This window comes from Danio aesculapii, chromosome 21 (assembly GCF_903798145.1).
Source record: "Danio aesculapii chromosome 21, fDanAes4.1, whole genome shotgun sequence".
NCBI lineage: Eukaryota > Metazoa > Chordata > Actinopteri > Cypriniformes > Danionidae > Danio > Danio aesculapii.
This window is the reverse complement of record NC_079455.1, coordinates 8879443-8895377: the sequence shown is the minus strand read 5'-3', so window position 1 is coordinate 8895377 and position 15935 is coordinate 8879443. Positions and strand designations below refer to the sequence as shown.

The 15935-nt window shown below is 34.9% G+C and overlaps 1 protein-coding gene across 2 annotated transcripts in view; it reads right to left on the bottom strand.

Annotated features, from left to right (window-relative positions):
* Nucleotides 1-15935, bottom strand: part of grk6 (G protein-coupled receptor kinase 6) — a 91371-nt gene that overhangs the window by 23510 nt on the left and 51926 nt on the right. Inside the window, exons 4-7 of one of the 2 annotated variants that reach the window (XM_056445832.1) lie at nucleotides 11184-11261; nucleotides 10873-10988; nucleotides 6702-6794; nucleotides 4050-4113 (exon numbers count right to left, since the gene is read on the bottom strand). In XM_056445832.1, coding sequence (XP_056301807.1) covers nucleotides 4050-4113; nucleotides 6702-6794; nucleotides 10873-10988; nucleotides 11184-11261 — 351 coding nt within the window. The remainder of the gene's footprint in view (nucleotides 1-4049; nucleotides 4114-6701; nucleotides 6795-10872; nucleotides 10989-11183; nucleotides 11262-15935) is intronic. The other variant, XM_056445833.1, reaches the window with a different exon arrangement.

Here is a 15935-nt window from a genome sequence, read left to right as displayed (position 1 = left end):
ATGATGACAATATAGTACAGCATGAAAATAATAGTTTCTTTACTATTAGAACAATTACATCCTTCAAGAAGTTTGTATTAAAATTCATAACACTACAATAAATGTGTAAAAGCATACAGTAACTTATGTAATATTTAAACAAAATTTAGCCAATTCCTAATTGATTAGAAAAATACTTAATTAAATAATAAAAAAGTTAGTAATTTTAAAATACAAATAATAGTATTATATAAATTGTATAAAAGTAATAATAATTCTCAATAATTCTAATTTGATGTCAAAACATTTTCAAAATTACTTGCTAAATGCATATCCAGTTAAATTCAGAATTATTAGCCCCACTGTTTATTTTTCCCCCCAATTTCTGTTTAACGGACAGAAGATTTTTTCAACACATTTCTAAACATAATAGTTTTAATAACTCATTTCTAATAACTGATTTATTTTATCTTTGCCATGATGACAGTAAATAACATTTTACTAGATATTTTTCAAGACACTTCTATACAGCTTAAAGTGACATTTAAAGGCTTAACTAGGTTAATTAGGTTAACTAGGCAGGTTAGGGTAATTAGGCAAGTTATTGTATAATGATGGTTTGTTGACTATCGAAAAATTATAGCTTAAAGGGGCTAATAATTTTGACCTTAAAATGTTTTTAAAAAAATTAAAAACTGCTTTTATTCTAGCCGAAATAAAACAAATAAGACTTTCTCCAGAAGAAAAAAATATTATCAGACATACTGTGAAAATTTCATTGCTCTGTTAAACATCATTTAGGAAATATTTTTAAAAAGCAAAAAAATTCAAAGGGGGGCTAATAATTCAGACTTCAACTGTATGTTGCAGTACTACATAAAAAAATTATAAATATACAATAAAGCAATATTTAAAAAAAAAATCTATGTAACATACTACCAATGAAAAAAATATTTAAATTAAATATTAGAAATATCCTGTTCATAAGTGGTTGAATCATAAAAATAAATAAATTAATTAATTGAATAGCACATTTTTAAAATACATTTCTTTTTTTAACATTGTGATATTCTGACAATTTAGCATATTTTTTTTCTTTTAAGAACATCTAAAAGGTTATTCTTGCTGTTGTCATTTTTCATCTATAATTCTTAATACTGTAATGAAAAATATTACAATAAAATAAAAAGAAATCAAGCCAATATAACATACAATACCTGACAAAAGTCTTGTTGCCTATCCAAGTTTTAAGAACAACAAATAATAACTTGACTTCTAGCTGATCAGTTGGTATCAAAGGGGCTAATATGAAAGGCAAAGGCCTCTAGATCTTCAATGCCTCCTCCATCTTATCCCAGACATGAACATTATTGAGTATGGCCAATCCTGGAGCACCTTGACCTTCTTTGCTTTCTGGAACTTTGATGTGGAGGCTGAAGTATGAGAAGGACTGTTATCCTGCTGAAGAATTTGCCCTCTCCTGTCGTTTGTAATGTAATGGGCAGCACAAATGTCTTGATACCTCAGGCTATTGATGTTGTCATCCACTCTGCAGATCTCTCGCACACCCCCATACTGAATGTAACCCCAAACCATGATTTTTCCTTCACCAAACTTGACTGATTTCTATGAGAATCTTGGGTCCATGCGGGTTCTAACAGGTCTTCTGCAGTGTTTGTGATGATTGGGATGCAGTTCAACAGATGATTTATCAGAAAAATCTACCTTCTGCCAATTTTCCAAATGATCAACTAGAATTCAAGTTATTATTTGTTGCTTTTACAAATGGGATCAATGACGAGACTTTTGTCAGGTAATGTTTAATGGAAAATCATGGTTCAAAACTATTGTTGCATGAAAACAAGAGCTTTGTTTAATTTAAACTAAGAATCTTAACATTTTTGTTACAATTCTTCAAACTATAATGCATAAAAAGCATACAGTAATGCAAACTAAATCTTAAAAATGCACAATTACACAAGTCAGAAAATATTTCAATAATAAAAAAAGTTGTAATGCTACAAAGCAAAAAGATTTCTTTATTTCAACTTCCTAACATTTTACAGTTAAACTACACTGTAAAACCCAACTGTCAACTTTATCAAATGAAATGAGTGTAGTTGACTTAAAATTGACTGAAAGTTAATTTACTCATTTGAAAAGAGTTTTGAACTCAGTGTTGAAGGTAATGGGTTAATTAAATACCTCATTACTTCATCTTAAATGGAGTAAGTTCACAGTACTCATATAGATTAGTTTTTTAACTCAAATGATTTGGGGCAATCGGTTTCCTCAAACGGTTTGAGTTGTCTTAACTTATTGGGTTTTACAGTACTCAGTTGGTTTGAGTTCTCTTCATTTATTGGGTTTTACTGAGCTCAAATTGCTTCATTTAGGATTAGTTTTTGAACTTAAATGGTTCGTTGCAATCAATTTCCTCAAATGGTTTGAGATAACTTAACTTTTTGGGTTTTACAGTGTAGTTCTTTTCTCAATGATGCTCAATAATAATTCCAATTTAAATGCATTTTGAAATGTATTATTGAATGCAAATTTGTGGTAATATTAATACTTTATCAAAAATAAAATCTACTATGAAGCTATATTTAAAAAAAAAATCAATACCATGCATATTTTCAACAATAAAATACTTAAAATATATATATATCCTAAAACTAAAACTATAATACTAAACACAACAAATGCATTACAATTTCAAAGAATAGCTTTATATCACAATCATTTTTTATTGTATTTCTAATTATTTCCGAGGACAATTCTAAATACTGTAGAACTATTGTAATAACAGTACAATTAACATAATTCTGGGATTTTCACGCACAACAATCTCTAGAGTTTACAGAAAATGCTCAAAAAAATATCCAGTGAGTGGCAATTCTGTGGCCGCAAATGCCTTGTTGATGCCAGAGGTCAGAGGAGAATGGCCAGACTGGTTCCAGCTGATAGAAAGTCAACAGTAACTCAATCACTCGTTACAACTGAGGTATGCAGACGAGCATCTCTGAATGCACAACACGTCCAACCTTGAGGAGGGTGGGCTACAGCAGCAGAAGACCACACCGACTGCCACTCCTGTCAGCTAAGAACAGGAAACTAAGGCTACAATTCACACAGGGTCACCAAAATTGGACAATAGAAGATTGGAAAAACGTTGCCTGGTCTGATGAGTCTCGATTTCTGCTGCGACATTCGGATGGTAGCGTCAGAATTTGGCATCAACAACATAAAAGCATGGATCCATCCTGCCTTGTATCAACGGTTTAGGCTGGTGGGGGTGGTGTAATGGTGGGGGGGATATTTTCTTGGCACACTTTGGGCCCATTAGTACCAATTGAGCACCATATTAACACCACAGCCTGCCGGAGTATTGTTGATAGCCATGTCCACCCCTTTATGACCACAGTGTATTCATCTTCTGATGGATACTTCCAGCAGAATAACAAGCCATGTCATAAAGCATGAATCACCTCAGACTGGTTTCTTGAACATGACAATGAGTTTGCTGTAGTCAAATGGCCTCCACAGTCATCAGATCTCAATCTAATAGAGCACCTTTGGGATGTGGTGGAACAGGAGATTCATGGGTGTGCAGCCGACATATCTGCAGCAACAGCGTGATGCTATCATGACAATATGGACCAAAATCTCTGAGGAAAATTTCCAGTACCTTGTTGAATCTATGCCACATAGGATTAAGTCAGTTCTGAAGGCAAAAAGGGGTCCAACCCGGTACTAGTAAGGTGTACCTAATAAAGTGGCCGTAAATAAACATTTACACACAAGTCAAAACAACTCGAAAATCATCCCAAAGAATATACCACATGGATGCAGAGAGCAATAAAAAAAGACTCTAAATGCAGTTAGTTATCTAGTAGGGACATCTGCCACCAACATTGACTGGCAGTGTGTATGCTAGTCTGACGAATTTACGTCTGATAGCGTAACAAAAATAGCATATTAGCCTTACGAACCTTGAAACGATGACAGATAGTGTTTGATTTATAACTAATAACTAATATATGCTTCTCAAAAACACATTTCAGACTCACCTCGCCAAAGCCTCCCTTTCCCAAAACCCTATACTGACGGAATGTGTTTTTTGTGATCGGCTGTCTGTTGAAGAGAGAGAGAAAAAAGAGAGAATAATAAACAAAAGTCTCATTTCATAAGCACGTACAGTACATGACCTGTTTTTATTCAATTATAGCATACTTTTACACAACAACAACTTCCTGTTGCCTTCACAAGAGATGCAAAATGTTAAAACGCATGGCTTTAATTTAATTAAAACCTCTTTGTGTGTGTGTGTTCCTCACTAGCTCTATTAATGTGCACACAAGAGTCAAAAGTATTTGTTCCGGCAGATCATATTCTTCTCTTAAAAACGCTCTGGATGGGAATGGACCAGGCAGGACATTTTTATGACTTAAAAGTAAATAAATAGCAAGTTCAGAGTTCACATCTGGTTTGTATAAGCTCGGCTTCATAAATAAATCATGGCACCCAAAGGAATAATTAGTCTCTGCTCGGCTTTGAAGAAAAACTTAGCTAAATAGAATTTCTCCTTCACCAAGAATTCATGAAAATCTATGAAGAAAAAAAATCATAGATTATTATAAATGTTGTAAACATTCCCATTAAAGGTGCGCTAAGGCTATGTCCACACTGCAGGAACAAATGTTTTGTTTTTTTTGCTCACATGCACTGTAAAAAATGATGGGTTACGCACAATTTCTTTATGTTGTCCCAACACAAATAAACTAAGTCAACCTAACTGATTTCACACATTTAAGTAGATTGAACATAAAAAATTAAGTTGAAATTGTGTTGGTTCGGCTCATTTTAAAGTAGTCTGAACAAATTTGATTTGTCATGACTGTGTGTACATTTACATGAACACCAATAACTTGATTTTAATGCAATTAAGACAATACTCTGATTAAGAGTCTACCATATAAACAGTGAATTTTGATTACCTTAATTCGACAAAAGTCACAATCGAACTAAACAGAAACACCGCAATCAAACTATTACCGCGGTGTAGGATTTTTGCCGCATTTTGCGATAGGACATTCTATACACACTCGGCTGTTTGACACTATAATCAGGTCTCTCTCTTTCAGATCTCTCCAGAGCTGTTCAATAGGATTTAGGTCTGGGCTCTGGCTGGGCCACTCAAGGACATTCACCGAGTTGTTGTGAATCCACTCCATTGATATTTTGGCGGTGTGCTTTGAGTCATTGTCCTGCTGAAAGATGAACCGTCACCCCAGTCTGAGGTCAAGAGCACTCTGAAGCAGCTTTTCATTCAGGATGTCTCTGTACATTGCTGCGTTCATCTTTCCCTTTATCCTGACTAGTCGTCCAGTTCCTGCTGCTGAAAACCACAGCATGAGTAGCCTGGTGACGAACGGTGCCTGGTTTTCTCCAAACTCCAAAGAGTTCCATTTTAGTCTCATCAGACCAGAGAATTTTGTTTCTTATGCTAAGAGTGTTTCTCCCCCAATCACTCAGCTTAGATGGCCGGCCAGCTCTTGGAAGTGTCCTGGTGGTTCCAAACATCTTCCACTTGCGGATGATGGAGGCCACTGTGCACATTGGAACCTTTAGAGGAGCAGAATTTTTTTTGTAACCTTCCCCTGCCTTGTGCCTTGAGACAATCCTGTGTCGAAGGTCTACAGACAATTCCTTTATCTTCATGCTTGGTTTGTGCTTTGACATGCAAGGTCAACCCTGGGACGTTATATAGACAGGTGTATGCTGTTTCAAATCATGTCCAATCAACTGAACTTACCACATGTGAACTCCAATTAAGCTGCTGAAACATCTCAAGAATGATCAGTGGAAACAGAATGTACCTGAGCTCAATTTAGAGCGTCACGGCAAAGGCTTTGAATACTTCTGTACATGTGATTTTCCAGGTTTTTTTTTTTTAATAAATCTGCTACAATTTCAAAACATCTTTTTTCACATTTTCATTATGGGTTACTGTGTGTAGAATTTTGGGGAAATAAATGAATTTCATCCATTTTGGAATAAGGCTGTAACATTCAAAAAATGTGGAAAAGGTGAAGCGCTATGAATACTTTCCGGATGGACTGTGTATTATTAAGTATTCAAGTTCGTTTTCCTTAATATTTTCAGCCAGGATTTATTGAACTTGCAATATTGTTGAAAACACAGAACGCTCAGTTCTAATATGTCAAAATATTTCAGTTCCTCTGCTTGTAAACTCGTAAACAAACAATTCGACCAGATTAGCGAGTACCGATCAAGTCATGAAATGTGATTATTGGCCAATATCAAGCTCTGGCTGATCAGTCGGAGCATCCCTAGTAATTTTGGCTACTGTCTTTCAGCAATGTGTACTCTGACTTAACTGACTGTTAGATATGGGTATTCTGATGTTATGTTACATGCATTCAGCCTGTGTTGCAGCACAAAAACATGCATATTAAAATATATGCATTACAATCTTTAATTTTTGCATTTTTCTCTCTTAATTTTACTCAAATTAGTTGTATTTTTTGTACATTTACATTTTTTGTTATCTGCATACACCCAGGGTCTGAGAGTAAGATGATTTAAATTCTCTGTATGTCTGTGGATGTGACAGAATCATCAATGAAGCTGACTTTGAAGAAGAACTTTGTTTGTAGTATATCAGGGCCTTAAGTGTAAAATGTGTGTGCTGTTTTTACCTCTCAAGCCATTTCCACTGTAAGAAGCGACTGTAGTACATACTATCGAGGTAGTCTGCGAAGGGGGCCACGCTCAGGTAGTCATGGATCAATCTGTAAGTAACATGAAAGAGAATGATTTAACAGTCAGCACAGTGAACACTACTTTATGGTACATTTTTTTAAAGGTTTAAAAAAAGACACTCACACAATCTGCACTGCATAAAGCGCCAAATACATATGACAATTTGACAAAAGTGATTTGACTTGACTCAGTTTACCCAGACGTGCAGCTGTAGTACATCATCAAAAAAAATTAACAGTGCCCTATAGCAGTTTCTTAAAGCTGAAACTAATAAAAAATGAAATGGTAGTCCAGAGTCCTCATCTAAACCTGACTGAAAATGTCTGTAAGATCATTGAAAAAACTGTTAGAGACTAATGATTTGCTGTGAGAGGCCAGTGATATCGTGTGTAAGACTAGTGATGCCCTGCGAGAAGTTAGTGATGTCCTGTTTTAGGTTAGTAATGTCCTGTGACAGGCTACTGATGTCTGCGAGAGGCTAGTTATGTCCTGTGATTGTCTAGTGATGTCCTGAGAGAGGCTAGTGATGTCCTGTGAGAGGCTGGTGATGTCCTGTGAGAGGCTAGTGATGTCCTGTGACAGGCTACTGATGTCTGCGAGAGGCTAGTAATGTCCTGTGATAGTCTGGTGATGTCCTGTGAGAGGCTAGTGATGTCCTGTGAGAGGCTAGTGATGTCCTGTGAGAGGCTAGTGATGTCTGAGAGCACTGTTGGATGAGTTACTTTAAAAAAGTAGTAGATTACAGATTACTGACTACTAGTGAAAAATTGATATCTGATTACATTACTAATAACTTTTATTTGAAGTTACCTTTACTTTATTTAAAGCTCAGTTTTTAACATATTTTTGTTACAGCCTTATTCCAAAATGGATTAAATTAATTTATTTCCTCAAAATCCTACACACAATACCCCATAATGTCAATGTGAAAAAAGATTTTTTGAAATTGTTGCAAATTTATTAAAAATAAAAAATCTGAAAAATCACATGTACATAAGTATTCACACCCTTTGCTCAATACTTTGTTAATGCACCTTTGGCAGCAATTACAGCCTCAAGTCTTTTTGAATATGATGCCACAAGCTTGGCACACCTGTCTTTGGGAATTTTTGCTTCCTCTTTGCAGTACCTCTAAAGCTCTATCAGGTTGAATGGGAAGCAACAGTGTACAGCCATTTTCAGATCTCTCCAGAGATGCTCAATAGGATTTAGGTCTGAGCTCGGGCTGGGCCACTCAAGGACATTCACTGAGTTGCTGTGAAGCCACTCCATTGATATTTTTAGGGCAAAGGCTGTGAATACTTGTGTACATGTGATTTTTCATAAATTTGCAACAATTTCAAAGAAATCTTTTTTCTCATTGTCATTATGGGGTATTGTGTGTAGAATTAAGGAAATAAATAAATTTAATCCATTTTTGAATAAGGCTGTAACAAAAAAAAAAAAATGTGGAAAAAGTGAAGCCCTATGAATACTTTGAGGATACACTGTACAATATAATTAGTATTTTGTATTTTTATAAAAACCTCAATAAAAACACAAAATAAACTGCAGCTCTTTCTGTAATTTACTATTCACTAGTTCAACCAAAACCTAAAATTCTTTCATCATTCACTTGTTAAAAACCCGTTTGTCTTTTATTATTATTTTTTGAGCAAATGAAGACATGAAGAAAACTGGACACCTGTAAACATTGACATCCGTAGTATGAAAAAGCACTGCAGTGTTTAGGTGTTTTGTGTTTGTCTGAGGTAATTAGTCTACCAAATTTCAATATTCCATACAAAGTGTGAAGCTGATCGGACAGTTCTTGTCTCATGACTCACAGTTTTCAATTAGTGTGCATGGAAAATATGAATGCGCAATATGTGAATATACGAATATGCACGCAAGCCGAGCACCTCCATTGGAAGTAACGATCTTGCGCGCAAAAAAGACATGATATGTGAACAACTCAATAAGCAGCTACGCGTTTCTTCACATTCAGAAGATACCTTCACTTCCGATCCTGCACAAAAATCCAATTTAGCCTGTTTAGGATGAGTTGAGCTGCCGTGTTTTTGGGCACCGGTGTCCATCTTGTCATAGAATGCTTTCTGTTCAAGTGCTTGAACAAGTTGCAGATCGAGTTAAAAGCAGTCGAAAGTTCTTTAGAGACTGGACATAAACTGAATTTCACAGCAATATTTTTGTTTTTACGCTTAATAAAATCAAAGTAATGTCTGTATTTCCACTTAAGGAAGCAAGCACTCTCATCAGCAGCTATTTCAGCTGGCCTTCTCCAGCAATTTAAAAGCGCATGCTTAAAAACTAACGTTGCAGCGGAAAACATGATTGCATTTTTTTCTTCTAAAAACTTAAAACTTTGTAAAGCAACTAATTCAATTACATTGACTTCAGTAACTAATCAAATTACACAAATTTAAAATGTAATTCGTTACATTACTGAGTTCCCCCAAAATTTAATTAGAATACAGTAACGCTCTACTGTGGAACGCGAAACACCTAACTCTGGCTGTGAGAGACTAGTGATGTCCTGTAATGGCCCATTTCCACTGAGTGGTACGATACGGTACGCTTTTATAGCCATTTCCACTGTCAAAGGGTACCTAATAGTGAACTGTACCATACCACTTTTTTGGCACCCTTGCGAAAGGGTAACTAGCATGAGAAAAAGGTACCAAAAGGCAGAGCTAGATGCGCAGCTGAACGCTATTGGTTTACAGAGATACGTCACTCGCAGAAGCAGGAGAATGAAAACAAAGGAAACGCCATTTTTAAAAACACAGCCGAGACATTACACAGTAATAATACATACATATAATGATGAGCCATGGTCGACCCGAAGTCAAACAAACCTTGTCGTTGACTTGATGAACAGCCACAAAGCCAAGAAGAACAAAATCTGCCATGTCTGTTGTTGTTTTATGAGCCTGTCTAAAAGTGCGAGCGGTTTCACTTTCTCCAGAGAGCTCGCCGCACGTCTGTTAATTATAATATCACGTTAATAACGTGCGCGTGATCATTGAAGCGCTTCTGATATCCGATCCTTTTAGAAAGAGATAAACGCGAGAGTGAAGTGTGAAAAAACAAAGGAGAAGCTGGAAAAAAAGCAGCAAATTCTGCTTTCTGCAACCTAAAACATGAATAAATTGCCTTGTTTAACTATTATCAACACCTTTTGGACTATTATGAACATGGGAATGACGAAATTACTTTCTAACAAGAGGTTACACGTGCTGCTGAAAATTAAAGACACATATGAGAGATTTGCACTGACTGTGGGCTATATTTCGTGTTGTTTTTGAACCCAAATAAGGACTAAATGTATGCTGTGTGTAGTTTTTCTGTAATTGATAACATATCGGAGACTGTAAGGGTCTGTATGTGTTCATATATGTTGCATTTATTTATTTATTTCATATAATTGCAGACGTTACAGTAGGCTATTTCGCACCGTCATTGATCTGCAGTTATAATCAACTCATGCTCATAGAAAGGTTAGTAATGAACATTTATACACAAGTATTTATGTGTATAAAGCTTCGGTTATGTGAGAAGTGCTTCTCATATGATATTCGAATGACCCGTACGGTTTTACTGTGACATTTCCTCAAGTAAAAATGACGTTGTCTGAAACTTTTGGAAGTGGAAACGCAAGCCTGACAAAGGTGACCCATACCGACCCGTACTGTACCTCTCAGTGGAAACGGGCCATAAAAGGCTAGTGATGTGGTGTGGCTGTAGATGTACTTATGTTTCACTGCTCTAACCTTCAGAACCATCACTGTGATTTACATTTAAATAGTTTTCAAAACTGTGCACTTTTTCCAAAGGTTTGTGTTTATCAGATCCCCAAAATGCAACTGTTCTGTAAATTAATTGCTGAAATACACAAAAAGTTTCCTTGTTTTTATCATAAAATGTTTTGGTGTAAACATCCCATCATTCTCGCGTGACTCGATTAAACGATTTGCATGAAAATTCTGAGAATTTAATCTCGATCACAAACGTTTTGCTCAGAGTTTTTCAGACACGATAATGTAGCAGCATCTAGCAATGGCATCTAATGAGATAATAAGAGTGTTTCCTGTTTGGAAGACTCACTTGGTGCACTCCATGAAGAGCTCTTTACATGCCTCCTGTTGCAAGCGGTCTGCACACTTAGTCACCATCTCCTCTGTTACCTCAGGGATGTAGTCTTCTGACTGCAAACAGAAGAACTGGTACGTGAAAGCACGCTTAGATATAAAAATAAACTCAGAGACAGCTCATGGATTCTACAATAAACAATAGAAATGGGAAAACTTCAATGTGAAAGTTACTATGATACTATACCATGCTTTATTGTACAGGAAGCATATTTGTAACACATTGTAATATGTTTTAGGTCTTTCCTGTGCTATTCTTCTCTGTACCTTTGTGTTGAGGTACTTGTCTAGAAGTTCCTGTCCACATTCCTTCCTCTTCTCATCAGGCGTTACCTCATACTCCGCCTGAAATGATGGAGAAACAATTTCTGTAATGATTGTGAAAGCTACAGTCTACATTATTCATACACAGGTTAATTTTACAGCATTAGCAATCAATAGATGCTCAGTTTTAATCTTCTTTTTTGGGTCCCACTTTACAGTTCCATTAGTTAATGTAGTTACTAGCTTAAAATAAGAATGAAAAATACCTGTACAGCATTTATTAATCATAGTTAATAATTTACTAATGTGTTATTAAAATTTATAGTTGTGCTTGATGGACTGTGCAGTAACGAACCAACAATTAAACTAAACATTAACAAAGATGAATAAATACAGTAACGTTCATTGTTTCGTCTGGTTAGTAAATACATTAACTTACATTAACTAATGAATCCTTATTGTAAAGTGTGACCACAAAACTCGCAGTCTCAGCCACAGATGTCGCACAAATTGAGTTTAGAGTTGTCATCTGACTGAACAAATCCTATCAGGATTTCTGGAAGATGTTTGCACCAATGATGAAAAAGCACCTTATAGAGAAGCAAAGCCACTATGTTTAAAACTGTGAGCACTTCGTAGGATGTGACTGTGATTGGTTGCTTTGTAATTTGTCAAAGATGCAAAGGAGTGCAGGGACTTTGCTGTCAGTAAAAAGTTCAATTAAAACAAGTTGCAAAACAAAATACAAAAAAGCAAGCAAAAAATAAAAATAAAACAAAAAGCAACACAAAACAAAACAAAAAATATAAAAGCAAAGCATAAAAATACAAAAGACAAAGCACAAAAACGAAACCTGCAAATAAAACAAACAAACAAACATAAAACACTGCACATTTCTTTGCAAATTTGTAAATGTTATTAAAATAAAGATTTTATACAAGATCATCATAAACTACATACATTTCCTGAAAAACAAAATATAAATCAAAAAACAAGGCTAAGCTAAGCAACGCATAAAAAAAAGAAACTAAAAATGTAAGAGAAAAAAAGCAACCAAAAAAACAAAACAAAAACAAACAAATCAAACTAAACCAAAAGATACAAAGCAAAGCAAACACTTCAAAACAAAAAGCAAAACAAAGCACAAAAAAAATGCACATGAAACAAACAAACAAAAAATACTGCACATTTCATTGCAAATTTGCAAAACATTATGAAAATGAGGATTTTATCCAAGATCATAATGTAAATACAACCTGGAAAACAAAATACTAAATTTAAAAAAACTAAGCTAAGCTAAACAATGCATAAGAAAAGAAAACGAAGAAAAAATTAAGGATAAACAGCATCCAAAAAACAAAACAAAAGAAAAAGCAAATTAAAAAACTAAGCAAAGCAAAGCAAAGATAAAAAGCAGAGCGAAAAACAAAATCAAAACAAAAGATACAATGCAAAAAACTAAATAAAACTAAACACAAGTCATAGCAAAAACAATACAAATGCAAAACAAAACAAAACATAATGCAAAGCAAAAAAATACACAACACAAAGCACAAAAACTAAACATGCAAATAAAACAAACAAACAAAACAAGCAAAAAAATACTGCACATTTCGTTGTGAATTTGCAAAATGTTAATAAAATGAAGATTTTATCCAAGATCATCATATAAAAAAACTACAGGAATTGCCTGAAAAACAAAATATAAATCAAAAACAAGCTAAGCAACGCATAACAAAAAAAGAAAACAAAAAGCAAAACAAAAACAAACGAATTAAACTAAAGCAAAAGATACAAAGCAAAGCAAACAGTCCAAAACACAAAGCAAAACAAAACACAAAAAACATGCACATAAAACAAACAAACAGACAAAAACTACAGCCGATTTCATTGCAAATTTGCAAAACGTTATGAAAATTAGGATTTTATCCAAAATCATAATGTAAATACAACCTCGATTACATGGAAAACAAAATAATAAAACAAATAAAACAAAGCTGAGCTAAACAATGCATAACCAATAAACAACAACAACAAAAACAAAGAAAAAAGTAAGGATAAAAGCATCCAAAAAACAACACAAAAAGCTAATAAAAAAAACAAAGCAAAGATAAAAAGCGGAGCAAAAAACAAAAACAAAACAAAATCAAAACAAAAGATATAAAGCAAAAAACTAAATAAAACTAAACACAAGTCATAGCAAAAACAATACAAATGCAAAACAAAACAAAATATAATGCAAAGAAAAAAATACAAAACACAAAGCACAAAAACGAAACATGCAAATAAAACAAACAAAAAATACTGCACGTTTCTTTACAGATTTACAAAACCTAAAACAAATAAAATTTTATCCAAGACCATCATGACAAAACCACCTGTATTACTGAAAAAAATTCAGCATTGAAATTGGGATATTTCACTGTATCAAAAAGATTGTTACATCAATCCTTGATGACAAGTCATTTCTACTCTGCTTTTTATTAAAGACACTTTCAGTGTTTAGGATTTAAAAAAAGCATTCCGTCCATCATGATTACAGCATACATACAGTAGCTATATGCTTCCATCTACACATTTTACATGCAATTTGTGATATCACATTAAAAAAGGTAAATGCCAACTGTCCATAAAATGTATTTAAATAACCTCATCTGTTCAACCGATATTCACAATGTCATCAAAATAATTTGAATAAACTCCCAGAATAATTTAACAAGACTTAACGTGATAACGTGATGCATAGAACGTGACAAGATACCAAGATAACGTGACGCATTTGTTATTGCGTGTTGTCTGTACTGAGACTCCATTTGTTTTGGTTTTTTTTTTTCACTTGAAAATTTGTTTCTTAGGAAGCGACGATTGCCTTCTCTTGAATACACAATTGTTGTCATTGACTTCCATAGTATTTTTTGTTCCTACTATGAATGTCAAATGCTGCCTGTTTCCAAACAGAATATCTTGCTTTTTGTTGAAGAAGAGTGGCTAAATGAAAGGCAAAGGCTTCTAGATTACGCTTATTTAACCTAAATAAAATATGATCAAGCCTTGACTATTAATTATTTAATTAGGACAGTAAGGTCTGACTTTGCTTAGACAAAAGTTTTGTCACTTAACAGAAATAATGAACAGTATAGAATATAAAGTCATGCTGCAGTGGAAAAAGAATGAATATTGTGTTTGACTCCCATGAGCTTGGAGCATCCATACATCTCTGCAATGACTCAAATAACTTATTGATAAAGTCATTTGGAATGCCAAAGAAACTGTTCTTGCAGGACTCCCAGAGTTCATCAAGATTCTTTGGATTCATCTCCATCTTACCCCAGACATGCTCAATAATGTTCATGTCTGGTGACTGGGCTGGCCAATCCTGGAGCACCTTGACCTTTCTTTGCTTTCAGTGACTTGTGGAGGCTGAAGTATGAGAAGGAGCGCTATCTATGGAATAAAATCACTGTCATAAATATTTCGTGCGTAAATAAAATTCATGCATCATAATTATAAAATCGTAAAGGAAAATGGAGCGTACTCGTAATTTTACGAGGGTACAATTCCAAAATCTGCGATTAGAACGGACACAGATACGACATTTTTTTTGTCTGTTTGTATATGACAGATAAATTTACGATGGGTGTACTTTACAAACACAAATTACAGTTTCACCACGGACACGATCGATGACTCTCGCTTGATTATTAATGCCTGTGACAGCGGTGACGTAATTTTGACAGTGGAGTGTCACTGTTTGATTCATACTCGTAATCAGGACTTCGTGTCCGTGGTGAAACTGTAATTCGTGTTTGTAAAGTACACCCATCGTAAATTTATCCGTCATATACAAACAGACAAAGAAAATGTCGTATCTGTGTCTGTTATAATCACAGATTTTGGAATTGTACCCTCGTAAAATTACGAGTACGCTCCGTTTTCCTTTACGATTTTATAATTACGGATGCGGGAATTTTATCTACGCACGAAATATTTATGACAGTGATTTTATTCCATACTATCCTGCTGAAGAATTTGCCCTCTCCTTTGGTTGTTAATGTAATGGGCAGCACAAATGTCTTGATACCTCAGGCTGTTGATGTTGCCATCCACTCTGCAGATCTCTTGCACACCCCCATACTGAATGTAACCCCAAACCATGATTTTTCCTTCACCAAACTTGACTGATTTCTAGAAGAATCTTAGGTCCATGCAGGTTCCAACAGGTCTTCTGCAGTGTGATGATTGGGATCAGAAAAATCAGTGTGATGATTCGTCAGAAAAATCTACCTTCTGTAACTTTTCCAAATGATCAACTAGAAATCAAGTTATTATTTGTTGCTCTTACAACGGGGATCGACGTCAAGGCTTTTGTCCGGTAATGTAGGCTTAGTCCATCCACATTTTACACAGACACACTCCCATTTGCGTCAGAAAATCTGGTTTCATATTCACGTTTATTTTGAAAACTCCACCAAAATAGAAATTCTCAACAGAACACACGGCATCAAGGTCTGTAGAGGGTGAAGCACCGGGCAGAAGGTTTTGTTCACGTGGGATTTGTAAGGCGATATGCACGTTGGTGATGTTTATGTTGTAGCTTGCAGGTACAGAGTAAGTAGTCTGCATTCCGTATCTGAAACAGCATGTCACGTCAAAATATTTACAAAGAGAAGAGCAGGGCAGAACTGCTGATCTCAAATCAGGAGCGGTTGGTACCCTCTTAGATTGAAAGTCATTTTTATCTCTAAGGCCAGTCTG